Source organism: Perca fluviatilis, chromosome 5 (genome assembly GCF_010015445.1).
Source record: "Perca fluviatilis chromosome 5, GENO_Pfluv_1.0, whole genome shotgun sequence".
Taxonomy (NCBI): Eukaryota; Metazoa; Chordata; class Actinopteri; order Perciformes; family Percidae; genus Perca; species Perca fluviatilis.
Window position 1 is genome coordinate 15,056,378 of NC_053116.1, and position 14,644 is coordinate 15,071,021.

The following is a 14,644-nucleotide window of genomic DNA, read 5'->3' on the forward strand; positions in this document are numbered from 1 at the left end:
TTGTTATTATTTATGGATAACGTATTTGATTAATAATTTTTTTAACCTTAAACTGATTTGCATGTGATTTGGACATGTTGATTTATGTAACTGTTAATAGTAATTCATATTTATGAAATGCCCTGTTCTTTTTTTCTAACAGTTATTAAGGACTGTAAACAGGCTGACAATGAGGCAGAAACTCCTTCAAAACAACCTCCTGAGGACACCTCGACAGATGAGGCTCCCTCCTCCCAGCCTGCCACTGAGCCAGCCCCACCACAGAGCTACTCTCAACAAAAGGCAAAGGAGCCAGTCAAAGGTGGTGTGCCTAAGCAGCAATCTGCAGAATCAGATCCCTCCATACCACCCAACCAAGCAGAAATTAATCTGTCTCCAGCTGCACCATCCCCATCCACCTCAGCTCCCAGACACCATGAAACAGGGGCTCTTATGGTCACTAAGACCACATACGTCATACCAAAGAAGCAGCCTGGACCCCAGCCTCCGTCCGGCCACGTGTCATCCTCAGCATCAGGCCAGAAGTCTTCTTCAGCCCCTACGCTGCTGAATGAAACCAGAAATCTGCTGGTGCCACCTGCACCCAGTGCTCCCTCCTCCAGACCCTCTCAGCCCAATAACCAGGTCAGACAGAGCATCCAGCGCTCCCTCAGCAGCATCCTGTTTAAAAGGTGAGAACTGTTTTACAGGCTTGTATGAAAGTCTCTTGATAAATCTGACTTGAGCCCTATGAAAAGTTAAAGTGATGGTGGTAGGAGCCAAAATAGTGAATGTCAATAGTTTGGACATGATTTGATAAGGGTGCAATAACATACTTTAACCTACATCATCTAGGAGAAGATACACCATATATTCACCAACATTCATTTCAGTACCAGGTTTTTATTACAGTGTGTTTTTACTGACCATGTTACATATCTATATATGTCCTCTATATTTCAGTAACATTTTAATAAAGTATGCGCATTTTGGAAGTAGTATGATCCACATATTAGTTTTATTGAATCTTTATTTGTCAGTGACAAGTGCATATTAATACAAAATTCTGTAAATATGCCAGAATTAGTCAAAAGGCTAGTTTTCATCTGCAGTCCCTGGCCAGATGTTACAATAGGCTCCCTTAAAAACAATGATAGGCATCCTAACATGAGCATGACATTAAATACAAATATAAGTACATGTGCACTAGATAAAATCACATTACATTCTTGTCTTTTTTACAAAAACTACAATTTCCAATTTAATAAAAAATAAAAAACACCTACATAACATAACATATAGCAACCAGACAAACAAATATTATAGTTAACTCAAGTTATCTTTCTCAAAACAGATTATTTTCATGACATGATAGACTCCAGGAACATATTTGGCTTTTGCACTTTTGCAACAATTGAAGTGCAAAAACTACATCTCAATCTGTTAGAGCATTGATGCACAACAAATTTGACGACTAACTGCCTTTTCATTTGTCAAGGGTGTGTGATTGTGAGGATTTGGAGATGTCCGAGAGTGAAGTTGCAAAGGTTGTCGCAAGCATTGAGATGGAGATGTTTGACATTTTTCGCAACACAGACAGCAAATACATGAACAAGTACAGAACTATAATGTTCAACCTGAAAGACCCAAGGAACAAGGTTTGTTTAAAGTTGATGAAACCCATTTCTGTTTTGCGATCTCTTTTATTACCATACATTTTAATACTAACAATATTACAGAAATTCAAGTGAGTTTTTTTTTTTTTAGGTCATCTTATATTTATGTTTTTAGCAAACTGACAGTCCAGTATGGGTTCTCTCTAGGGCTTGTTGTGTCGGGTTGTACGTGGAGAGATCAGTCCCTTCAGACTGGCCAGGATGAGTCAGAAGGATATGCAGGCTACCAAAGCATCAGAGCCAAGTGCAAAAGAAACAACAGAGGTAAAGTGTAATAAATATTAAACACAACAAACAAGGCAAAATCAGGTGTTATGCTTGAACTTGAATGATCAAGCAGTGTTTGTGTCAGAGGTGATTATTTTCTTCCTTCATTTGTTTGTATCTAGGTTAAGGATGCAGCTGCTAAAGCGATAAGTTTGTTGCAGAAGCCTGAAGCAGTGAAGGTTGATTTGCCCAGTTTGAATCCCGCAAGACCTGATAGAAACAGGGTGTGTACTTGCCTCGTTTGCATTCAATTGGTGGAAATTTATATTTGGTCATTATATTGTCTCTCCTTCTCAATATAAACATTTCTCATGAAAAGCAATTGATGTTATGATATTTTTGTGGGTCTGATTGTATGTGTCTGTATAGGTTGCTTCCCAGGAACAAAAAAGCTTTCCTGCTCCTGCTCTCAAGACCAGAATAAGCCAGGGCAGGGCTGTACCAGATATTCTTGCATGTATGCTGAAGGACACAACATCTGAGCACAAGGCTCACCTCTTTGACCTGAAATGCAAGATTTGCACAGGTGAATTAAAAATATGTTTTACAATAGCTGTGCAATACCTAGTAGATTACTGTCCAATGACTACCCATTGTTACTTTTTTAAATATTCTTATTTCTTTCCAAAGGCCAAATACTAGCTGGGGAAGAGGAGGAACCCGCAAAGAAAAAAAACAGGGTTTCTGAAATAAGAGATAAACATGAACCCTCTTGGAGAAAGTCTGCAGGAGATGACTCCCCTCTGCGGGCACCACCTGATTCACCTGACATGGATTCTCCAACATCATCCCTAATGGATCCTTCATCCCGCCTTATCATTGACGCTCCAGAATTGACTATAATAGAATCCCCTGCTTCCCCTATAATGGACTCTCCAGCCTCCCCTACTTTAGAGTCTCCAGCTTCCCCTGTCATGGAGTCCCCTGCATCCCCAACACCAGACACTCCTAAAACTACTACACAAAAGAGAGCATACACACCAGTTGTGATCCCTGCTGTATCCACAGTCACCATCACAAGGCGTGACCCCCGCACTGCAGCAAGCAGGTTCTCTGCTTTGTCTAGTGTCACCTCTGGCCCCAGTAACACAACCCATAACCCATCAGTCCCTTATGCTCCTCTTAAAGAGAGTATCTCTGCATCGCCCTCAGCACCTGCCTCCTCACGACCACCAACAAAACCTTTACCTAAATCTATCTTAATGAAGCCATCTTCCTCTGTGGATCCCAGACTCTATGGCACATCCTCGAGGTATTTAAAGAACTGTAGAATATAAAAACTTTATTTGATTCTGTTTTAGGTGGTATACATTTGAGCAAAATCAGCATAATGTGTGGATATGTTTGTCATTGTGCTGTTGTGTTTTGTGTCTCAGGACCGTGATCTCTGAATCCCCAGCTGATGGCGAGACTTCTCAGTTCTTGGCTAAGCAAGATATAGTGTGGAAAGGCTTCCTTAACATGCTTACTGTAGCCAAGTTTGTCACCAAGGGATATCTGGTTTCAGGATCTGTTGAAAATCTCAAAGCGGTATATTACTGCATAATATTTAACTTTTATCATAAAAGATCTGTCATTGTTATCAGTTGAATTAACAAAGATATTGAACACATTTTATTTCTTGTGTTTTTTTTTTATTTCTTGAGTAGGATCTACCTGATACTATACAAATCGGAGGACGAATCCTGCCTCAAACAGTGTGGGACTATGTCGCAAAACTAAAGAGCTCTGTTACAAAGGCAAGCAGTAGATTTACTATTTCTTTCTGTTTTGTACAATAATATTGGAAATCTATTAATATTTTACTTTTTTTGCTAATTAGGAGTTATGTGTGATCCGGTTTCACCCTGCAACAGAGGAGGAAGAGGTGGCCTATGTCTCCCTGTTTTCCTATTTCAGCAGCAGAGGTCGTTTTGGTGTGGTCGCCAATGGCAGCCGTTCCATCAAGGATGTATACCTTGTCCCACTCAGTGCAAAGGAATCAATCCCATCCATACTACAACCTCTCAATGGACCAGGTGTGAATACTTTGAATACCGCTTATAGCCTTTTATGATGAAGGTATGCATTATTGGATTTGGGCGAGCACCTAAATCAACACTGTCAGGGCCCAAGAATAACAGGCTCAGTATTCAGGTTGTAATATCTCACCAAATTAATCTTCTCCTGTTTTAAAAGACAGGGGCTGTTCCAAAATAAATATTATCCCTAGTAAAACACTATTGCTCACTTTCATCTCTTATGATAACGTGAAAGAAAGTAACCCACTTCCTTCTACAAAATTGGATTATTATGCCAATATGTTATCATTATTTTGTGGACATGTGTTCTGCAGATTAGGCACAATCCTGGGCCACATAGGTTTGAGCACAGGAGTCTAAACCACTAGGTCTTGAGAACTGAGAGCTGTGGTGATGAATGGTCTTTTGGTCAAGTGGATCACAGAAAAGATAACAGTAAAGTAAAAAAAAATGTAAAACATGTTAGCTGTAAAGCTCTGAAGGTTTTTAACAAAATATAAAGGAAAACTTGAGACATGTTAAATTAAATCTAAATATTTAATGTGCAGTCAGTGCTTTCAAGCAAGTTGATATATTCAAATAAAGATTATTTTTTATTTACAAAATTTTGCCAAAATGCATCCAATTTTTACTCTAGCCCTTGTGTGGTCCTTCGGGTCCCAGTGACCCGAAGGACCACACAAGGATTATGTACTTCCCTTTACAAGAAACAGGGTTTAGAGAGCAATTCTCAACAAAGTAAAGTAAGTAAAGTTTATTTCTAGAACACATTTAAACACAGTTTAAGCTGACCAAAATGCTGTACAAACAAGAACTAAGGTGCTGTATTAACCCTTGTTTAGAGAGCAATTCTCAACAAAGTAAACGGAAGTACATAATCCTTGTGTTGTCCTTCGGGTCACTGGGACCCGAAGGGCAACACAAGGGCTAGGAAACAGCTGACAATGCAGACACCAGCTGGCAGAGGTGTTTGTGAAACAGTTCCTTTTTGTAAATTTGTCAATTATGAGTTTTATGGTTCAATAGTGGTTTTGATTTCATCTTGCATTTAATTTTTTGGTTTGTCATTTTAATTCTAAGTATTTCTGAGTTGTCTGTGTTTTGTATTGTATATTATTGATGAATCAATTAGTGGTCCCAGACCTAATGAAAAGTTATTGTACCAACACCTATACATTTTGTGAATATGAATAGTTATCTAACATTTCTGACAAATATTGTCAATCAGGCATTTAGAAAAAATGGAACAATGGTGAGCCAATTGTCAGTAATTTGGACTTGTTCTAATGACTTATTTATTTCCCTTTTCTTTATTTCACAGGGCTTGAAAGAAACAGGCCAAATCTTCTTCTGGGTCTGGCAGTCATTCAGAAGGCAAAACGTCCTGGAAGTTTGCCTCAGGAAATTGAAGAGAAGAGACCCAAAGTTCATATGTCCAAAGACCCTATGTGGATCCCAAAACCCCCAGTCCTCTATGGTTCTGACAAATTGGAGATATTCCAACCCTACGATCCAGAGACTCCTGCTAGCACCACCCCACCTGGCTCACCACCTTGCCCTGGCTCACCTTCAGACTCTTCCTCTTCTGGATCAGTTACCATACCATCTCCTTTTACTTCCTTTAGAACAAACCCTCCTGTTCCTACCTCAACCACTCAGGCAACCTCTAATAGCATCTCCGACAAGAATCCCACAACAGCATCCAGTGATAAGACACCGCTGCAGACCATCTTGAATAGTTTGTTCGGCAATAAACAAACTGACTCTGTGGTCTCTTCTGACGGAAGTTCTACAACAACAACAACAACAACAACAACAACAGTTAGTGTTAAGAAAGTCCCAATGTTTTCTCAGACCAGATCAATGGTGGATCCAATTGTCGAACAGTATGGACAGAAATCCAAAGTAAAAAAAATAGAAGAAGAAGAAAATGACTTTGACCGACCGTATGACCCAGAAGAGGAGTATGATCCAGCAATGGCATATGGAATGGTTGCTCCTCAGAGCATAGAAAAAATTAAGGCAGATGGCCCTGCAGTTTCAGGCTTTGTAGATGATGGTGTGGCCTATGATCCAGAGGACGAGACAATCTTTGCAGATATTCAAAGTGATATTGTTGTGACAAAGCCCCCTGTTCCAACTCAGACGTCAAGTTCTCCATCATGCCCAGCCACAGTTTCTATCCAGATTGTAACGCCAGCTCCTACCTCCACTCCAGCGCTAACCTCTACCCCAGCAGGAGTAAGGCAGAACATTCCTACGGGCACTGTGGTTGTCTCAGCTGCAACACTAACTGAACAACAGCGGATGCTCGAGGAGCTCAATAAGCAGATTGAAGAGCAAAAACGACAGTTGAAGGAGCAGGAAGAGGCACTACGTCAACAGAGAGAGGCTGTGGGCATGTTCATGGCTCACTTTTCTGTTTCTGATTCACTGATGTCTCCCCCACAAAAATCTTTGCCAGTAAGTCAACTGTCAGAATCAACAGACAAGACCAGCAACCTTACAGAGACTGTGGACAGTTCAAATGTAGAATCACAAACTGTTAAGCTAGAAGACACAACTGCCATCCCTAATTTAGAAAATGATGCAGATAATGCTACAGAGCAAGATGAAACACAGGAAAATGTTAAGGAATCCTCTGCTGGAGAGATTGAAGATTCTGATGTAGCTTATGATCCTGAGGACGAATCACTTTTTAATGAAATTCAAGATGATGTATTTCAAGGAGGCAGTATAAAGACTCGTGATTCATCTTTGTCTAGAACAGGGCATAGTGCCAGCCGGAAGGGCAATCCTCTGAATGCATACCACAGCAGAAAGCGAAGACTATCGCCAAAGAAGCGGAGTCGTCGTGAAAGGGACCACCATAGAAGCCCTTCAAGAAGATCACAGCGGCGTTCTCCTTCACATTCCCGGAGACGTAGAGAAAGGGATAGACACAGAAGAAGTGAAAGGGACAGGTCAAGGCATAGAGCTAGAGACCAGTCTGAACGGCAAGGTCACCACAGTAAAGAGCATTCTACACACCGACATTCTCATGGACGTAGAAGATCCCCATCATCTACTGGAAAAAAAGATTCTGGGTCCCTTTCACCAAAACAGCATAGAGAACCTTCCCCTCAAGTCCTTGAGAAATCAAAGCCTTTAAGTGTTCTGTGTAATGCTCCAGACTCTGTTGTTGGACAATTTGTAGAGAGTAACACATCCTTATTTACCTCAGTTACTATTAAAAATAGCCCTGATGGGAATCAGCTAAAAAGTAATCTTGATGAGAGCATTGATAAAGGCTTTTCTCCATGTTCATATGGACTTCTTCACAATGTGAAACTTGAGACTTCAGAACCACCAAAATCCCAGGAGCTTAAAACAACTTCAGTCAGCGACCATGACGACACATGTACTGGTTCTTCTACACAGGTTGATAAACCCTCTCAATTGGAAACTCTGTTTTCAAACAAGTTTGAAAGTACTGTTCCTCTAAGAGTAATTGATCCTCCCATTCGAGATTCTCCTCAGAGCCCTGATCCAGAGCCACAGTTTGTGAATGCTAGCAGCATAGGAATTGACTCTGTTAAGATTGAGGAAATCAGACTTCCCGAGATGCATACCAGTGTCTCAATGCCACATGTTAAAGTTGAAAATAATTGTCTGCCTATTTGTGGTCAAGCAACAATGTCCAATATGTGGCCAACTGTTGGAGGTCCAATATCAAATGTTAGAAATATGGATTTTAGAACCCTAAATCTACAGAGCTCAGGTGTCAGTGATACAGGTATGATAGAGGAAGACAAACTGATAGAAGGGGGAAATCCAGGCTTAAAGCATCAAAAAATACTGGGTCATGGGGGAGGACATTCAGATCCAGCTACAGACCCAGATATTCAGAGCTCAGGACCTAAAATAGACCCTGTGACAAAGCGTCCAGGACCTGGTATAAGTGATCCAGGTATGAGGAATGCAGGATCACATATGAAAGAACTTGTACATAGGGGACCACAGATAGATCTTATAGAAACAGGAATTAGATTCCCAGGGCCTGATATGAGAGGTCCAGGCATGCAAGGCATAAGTCCCAACATTTGTCCTGGATCAGACACACAAGACCTAGCTATAAGTGGTCAAGGGAAACATGTGAGGGACCCAGGGACAGGGATGCAGGGTTCAGAGGCAAATATGAGAGAACCAGTTATTCAACAACACAATAGTGATAGAATCGGTTCATCGCCAGTTATAGGAGGTTCTGGGATGAGGAGTCCAGTGCAAAATATGCCGAGTTCTAGTATGCAAGGTGTGAACCAAGAAGTAAAAGGTCCAGGCCCTGATATGAGACACAGCGAACTAGAAGTGAGAGGAAAAATGCTTGTAACAGCTGTTGCAAATTCACATATGGGAGGATCAGGCCTACAGAATCAGAGGGGAGATCCAATCATGAAGGGCCCTCCGTCATATAGACCTGGGCCTGACGTAAGGGGCACAAGGGGTCCTTTATCAGCTATGTATCATCCAAGTCCAGAAAACGCAGATGGCAGGCCAGGTGTGATGGAAATAAGGAGAGATCAATCTTTCGGGGGTCCACAGATCGAAGGTAGGGCTCCATATATTATAGGAAGAGGCCAAAAAGATAGAGGTGAAAGTCCACATACTGGCGGTATGAGATCTGCTATGAGGGGTGGAGATGTAAGAAATCCAAGTCCAGGTCCATCTTTTAGGGGCTCAGGGAGAGTTCAAATGCAATCGAAGCATGATGGCAGTCCAGTTTCCAGTAGTGGGCCTAGAGAACATTTCAGTGAGCCACTGCCCAATATAAGGGCTGAAAGGATGGTCCATGGCCCTGACATGACAGAAGGAGAAACAATCCATAATTTAAGAAGGCTAGATTTGACAGAAAGGAGTTATATGGGGCCTGGTCAAGATATGGATAGTGTGGGTGGCTCAGATACAAGGGGTGATGGCATGCTAAACATTACAAATCCAGATTGGAGAGGTCCAGGACCAGGTTTTGTTGGTCATGATATGAGGGGTCAGATGAGTCAAAATAAAGGCCTGGGCCCACATTTGAGGGGTCCAGATTGGAGAGGCATAGGATCAGAAATAAGAGATGTTTGGAGAGGGTCAGATATGAAAGGATCAGGTCCAGTCAGAGGAGAGCCATTTATACAAGATAAATGGAGAGTCCATCAGCGTGATAAGAGGGATCCAAACATAGAGAGCCAGGGGCATGACACAAGAGGTGCTGCAGACCTAGACTTTAGAGAACCAGGGTCTGAAATGAGCGGTCCAAACATGGAAGACCTTAGGCATGACAGGAGAAGACCAGGGGGTCCGGATTTCATGACACCAGGACCTGTAATGAGGGGACCTGATATGGAGGTCCCAATGCATGACAGGAGAGGACCAAGAGGTCCAGATTTAATGAGACCAGAGCCTGAATGGAGCAGTCCAACTATGGGCAATCTAGGACCTGGCATGCAAGGACCAGGGGGTCCAGATTTTGCGGGACAAGGACTTGAAAGGCGAGGTCCGGGGCCTAACAGTAGAGGACCTGGGGATCCACATTTTAGAGGACCAGGACCTGAGAGGAAAGGCCCAGCTATGGAGGGTCAAGGACCTGACATGAGAGGACCGGCAGGTCCAGATTTCAAGGTGCCATGGCCTGAAAGGAGAGGACCTGGAGGTCCAGATTTCAGGGGACCAGGGCCTGAATGGAGAGTTCCATCTATGGAAGGTCCTGCAACTGACATGCAAGGACTTGGAGGTCCAGATGACAGTGAACCAGGGCCTGAAAGGAGAGGTTTATCCATGGAGGGTCCTGGGCATGTCAGAAGAGGACCTGGAGGTCCGGATTTCAGGGGACCAGGACCTGAAAGGAGAGGTCCAGGTATGGAGGGTCCTGGGCCTGACAGTAGAGGACCTGGAGGTCCACATTTTAGTGAACCAGCGTCTAAAAGGAGAAGTTTATCTATGGAGAGTCCTGGGCCTGCCAGAAGAGGACCTGGAGATCCAGGTTTCAGTGAACCAGGGCCTGAAAGTAGAGGTTTATCTATGGAAGGTCCTGGGCCTGCCAAAAGAGGATCAGGAGGTCCAGATTTCAGAGGACGAGAACCTGAAAGGAGAGGTCCAGTTATGGAGGGTCCACGGCCTGTCAGGAGAGGACCTGGAGGTCTAGATTTCAGGGGACCAGGACCTGAAAGCAGAGAATTATCTATGGAGGGTCTTGGGCCTGACAGGAGAGGACCTGGAGGTCCAGATTTCGGACCACCAGGGCCTGAAAGGAGAGGTCCAGCAATGGAGGGTCCTGGGCCTGACAGGAGAAGAGCCGGAGGTCCAGATTTCAGGGGACCAGAGCCTGAAAGGAGAGATCCAGTTATTGAGGGTCCTGGGCCTGACAGGAGAAAACCTGGAGATCCAGATTTCAGGGGACCAGGGCCTGAAACCAGAGGCTTATCTATGCAGGGTCCTGGGCTTGACAGGAGAGGACCTGGAGGTCCAGATTTCAGAGGCCTAGGGCCTGAAAGGAGAGGTCCAGCTATGGAGGGTCCTGGGCCTGAATGGAGAGGTCCAGCTATTGAGGGTTCTGGGCCTGACAGGAGAGGACCTGGAGGTCCAGATTTTAGAGGACCAGGGCCTGAGGGGAGAAGCTTATCTTTGAAGCGTCATAGACCTGACAGTAGACGATCTGGAAGTCCAGATTTCAAAAGAGCAGGACCTGAAAGAAGAGGCCCAGCTATGGAAGCTCCAGGACCTAACAGAAGGGGACCAGGAGGTCCAGACTTCAGTGGACCAGGACCTCAGAGGAGAGGTTCTGCTATGGGTGGTTCAGGGCCTGACAGAAGAGAAATAGATGTTCTAGATTTCCAGGGACCAGGGTCTGAAAGGGGAGGTCACACTATGAACAGTCAAGAGCCTGACAGTAGAGCACCAGATGGTCCAGACTTTAGAGGGCGTGGGTGTGAAAGGAGAGGTCCCTATATGAAGGGTCAAGGGCCTGACAGGAGAGGTCCAGGAGATCAAAACACTTATTTAATGGGTCCTGGGCCTGACTTCACAGTACTGGGGCCTGAAAGAACTGGTTCAGGTATAGAAGGTCCAGGGCCTCACAGTAGAGAACAGGGAAGACCACACTTCAGGGGTCCTGGGCCAAAAAGCAGACAAACAAATATGGAGGGCCCAGGGCCTGACACGGGAGGTCGAGACATCAGGGGACCGAGGCCAGAAAGACCAGGTTCCACTATGCAGGGTCCAGGGCCCAACAGGAGAATGCCAGGAGGTCCAGACATTAGGAGACCAGGGCTTCAACATTCAGGTCCAAACAGAGAGAGCCCAGGGCCTGACAGGAGAACTCCAGAGATGGAGGGAACAGGAAACAGCAGGAGCTTTCCAGGAGGCCCACTGTTCAGGGGTCCTGAGACAGAAAGAAGGCTTCCAGATAAGGAGGGCCCAGAGTCTGATAGGAGAGGTCCACATTTTAGAGAAGTGAGGCCTGAAATAACTGTTATGGAGGGCCCAGGGCCAGATAGGAAACATCCAAGAGGTCCAGATTTTAGAGGACCAGGTTGTCTAAGCAGAGGTCCAGACATTGAGGGTCCATGGTCTGACAGACAAGAACCAGGAAGCTCAGGCTTTAGGGAGCCTGGGCCTGAGAGGAAAGGTCCAGATATGGAGGGCCCAGAACCAGATTGGAGAAGATCAGGTGGTCCAGACTTTAGAGGCCCAGGCATCAGGCAGAAAGCTCCAAATACAGGAGGTCTAAGACATAGAAGAGATGACTGGGAAGGGGCTGACTTTGGAGGGTCAGAACCTATCCAAGAGAGCCCAGTTATAGAGGGCCAAGGACCTGATAGAACAGGTAGAAAGTTGAGGGGTCCACGGCCTACAAGGGGAAACATTAGAGGATCAGGGCCAAACTTCAGGGGCTCTGCACCTGATAGGAGAGGCACAGACACAGAGGAGCAATGGTCAGAAGGAACAGGGCCCAATATGGAGGCTCTAGGAAATGAAAGAGAATGTTCAGGAGATGATTGGAAAATACATGGGAACAGGGGTCCAGGCCCCATCCAAGAAGGTCCAAGTCAGCAGGTTCAAGAACATAGTAGGCAAGGTCCTCGTAGAGAATGGAGAGGCCCTGAAAGTAGGGGGCCAAGGCCCATACAGGAAAGACCAACTATGCCATTTCCAGGGCCTTTGAGAGCTCCAGCAGATGATTGGAGTGGTCCTGGTGTCAGGGGTCCAGGGCCTGTTCAGGGTGACCCAGATATGGTATGCCCAGGGCCTGGTAGAGGAAGACCTGGAAATGGATGGAATGAGCCTGATAGAGGGGATGCTGGGCCAAACAGAAGGGGGCCTGGACCAATTTTTTGTGGAGAAAGAGATCCAGACAATAGAGGTCAAGGTCGTGATAGAAGAGGTCTAGGCATGAGAGAACCAGTATCAGATATGAGAGGGGGTCCAGATATGGGGAATGACTGGAGGCAGCCAGACTTCAGGGGTAATATGAGAGGGTCAAACATGGAAGGACCTTGGGCTCGTAGTGGAGCTCCAGACCAGAATTTCCCTAATAGGAGAGGATTTGAAATGGAGGGTCTTGATAGAAGAGTCCCCAGAGAACCAGATTTCAGACACCAAGGGCCTGAAAACAGAAATTCAAACATTGAAGGTCCAGGGACTGATGGGAGGTTTTCAAATTGCGGGGGACTAGGATCAGAAAGGCAAGGTGTAGACATGGAAAGCCCTGGAACAGGTAGACAAGGATTTGAGCATGATTTTAGGAGGAAAAGTAGAGGCCCGGACATAAGAAGGCTAGGGCCTGGTAAAACAGATATTAGGGGGCCAGCACCTGAAAGTTCAGATCTAAGACATGGGCCTGGGAGGTGGGATACAAACACGGAGGGCCCTGGGTCTGATAGAAGAGGTCCAGATATGATGGGCCGAGGGTTAGACTCAAGGGGATATGAGCATGCCATGAAGGATGACATGGAAGGGTCAGATATAAGGGGCCCAGGGTGTGATGGCAGAGGGCCAAACATAACAGCATCACCTCATTTCAATATTACTCATCAAGTTACCAGATGCCAAGGCCCTAGTGATCCAAATTCTGCACCATGCAATGGACCCCTAGGTCCAGCTCAAAACAGTGGAGAAAACTCATGCCCCGGTTTTGACAATCTACAAAATCAGCAAGCAGTAAAGCCCCATAGACACAGAGCTGCCTTACTTCCCACTCCAACAGAAGGTCTCATACGATTCCCAAATCGTATGATCAACAATCCTGATGTCCTCAGCCTGAAACGAAAACAAATCGGTCACCCAACTGACAGAGAGTGGAGTAGAGGTAGACCAGTGAGTCGAGAAAGAGATTTGGTCAAAGGGCAAAGACAGGAGCAGGAGAAAAGTCCTGCTGGTAAAATAAGCACCCCTTTAGATGCAAGTACAGTGGGTGGAGAAGGAAAAAAGGAAGTGGGTAATGAAACTGATAAACAGGGTGCGTGTGTAGAAATTAAAACCAAACAAATTATGGACAGTGATGAAAATAAAAGCAATCCTCGGCCAAGTTAGACACAGACTAAAAATCATAACGCATGGACACCTTAAGACAGTAAGGCTGTCGAGCTAGACCTGCGAAAAGGCTTAGTATAATCAAATTGATCAGAGATACTACAGCATAAAACACATTGAATGTACTTTTCTCATAGAAAGTGGTTGTCCTTGTCTTATTGAAATTTCAACAAGACTTACAGGGAAAGCCATGCGAAAGATCAGACATTGTACCTTGATATGAAAATGCTCCGAGGTATTTTAGTTTATCATGTTCTTGTTTGTGTTGCATTTATTTTTGTTATTTGATTGACTAAATGCCTCTTAAACTTAATCAATCACTTGTAAATTCAACTCAATGTGTATTTTTAGTTGGAAATAGTAAAACATGCTTTGTACAAAAATGTACATTTCTTTTTGTTTTTTAACATTGTTATAGTGTCAGTACAGTAGCCTTGATCTGGCTTTAATGTTTTTCTGCTGATAAAAAATGGCTTGTATCGTTGTTCTTTTAGAATGTAAGAAGTCAATAAATGATATACCTTTTTTTAAAATTGTATTTAGTCTAATTTTGTCATCAATATTTGTAATTGATTGGTTGCTACGTGAGCCATGCCCAAAACTGTTACTGGAAAAAACTAATCCCATATTAATGCACACTGTCAGCACTGTTCTGTTTGTGAAATAAAGCAAACACTGATTTATATTTTTAGAGGTACAATTAAAAAGTCTCCTTTTATAGAGATTGATGACCAGTTTTCAAAATAAGATTGGGTAATTCACTCCTTTTAATTAGTTTCTTATGGGCTCTGCAGTGACGAGCAGGTAAGGATAGACAAGCAAGAGAGAGGGAAGGGAGAAAAAGTCCTTGAAAAAAAAAAAATGCTAATAGAGGACTGAATTAGCCTGGAGCAATATTGTACCGTATAACACTTCACAGCCACCTGCAAAGCTCATGTCTTACCAAAGGGGGGCGACAGCATTCAGTTAGATCCTCGGCATCCATCAAGGAGTTAATATTGATCTATCTTTGGTAATTGCAGTGGTGGAGTGTAACTAGGTACATTCACATTCAAGTACTGTACTTAAGTACAATTGCGAGGTACTTTATAATATATTACTTTAAACTTCTCCATTTCATAGGAAAATGTACTTTTGACTTCACTA

General features: G+C 44.0%; 1 protein-coding gene across 1 annotated transcript in view; it reads left to right on the forward strand.

Moving 5' to 3' along the window:
* The window catches only part of si:ch73-181d5.4, a 37,707-nt gene extending 23,671 nt beyond the window's left edge, over positions 1 to 14,036 (forward strand). The window contains exons 8-17 of the mRNA XM_039800884.1: positions 143 to 671; positions 1,478 to 1,637; positions 1,803 to 1,919; positions 2,045 to 2,146; positions 2,292 to 2,448; positions 2,553 to 3,174; positions 3,299 to 3,452; positions 3,572 to 3,661; positions 3,745 to 3,940; positions 5,265 to 14,036. Of these exons, the coding sequence (XP_039656818.1) occupies positions 143 to 671; positions 1,478 to 1,637; positions 1,803 to 1,919; positions 2,045 to 2,146; positions 2,292 to 2,448; positions 2,553 to 3,174; positions 3,299 to 3,452; positions 3,572 to 3,661; positions 3,745 to 3,940; positions 5,265 to 13,498 (10,361 nt within the window). The 3' untranslated portion in view covers positions 13,499 to 14,036. The remainder of the gene's footprint in view (positions 1 to 142; positions 672 to 1,477; positions 1,638 to 1,802; positions 1,920 to 2,044; positions 2,147 to 2,291; positions 2,449 to 2,552; positions 3,175 to 3,298; positions 3,453 to 3,571; positions 3,662 to 3,744; positions 3,941 to 5,264) is intronic.
* The last annotated feature ends 608 nt before the right edge of the window (positions 14,037 to 14,644 follow it).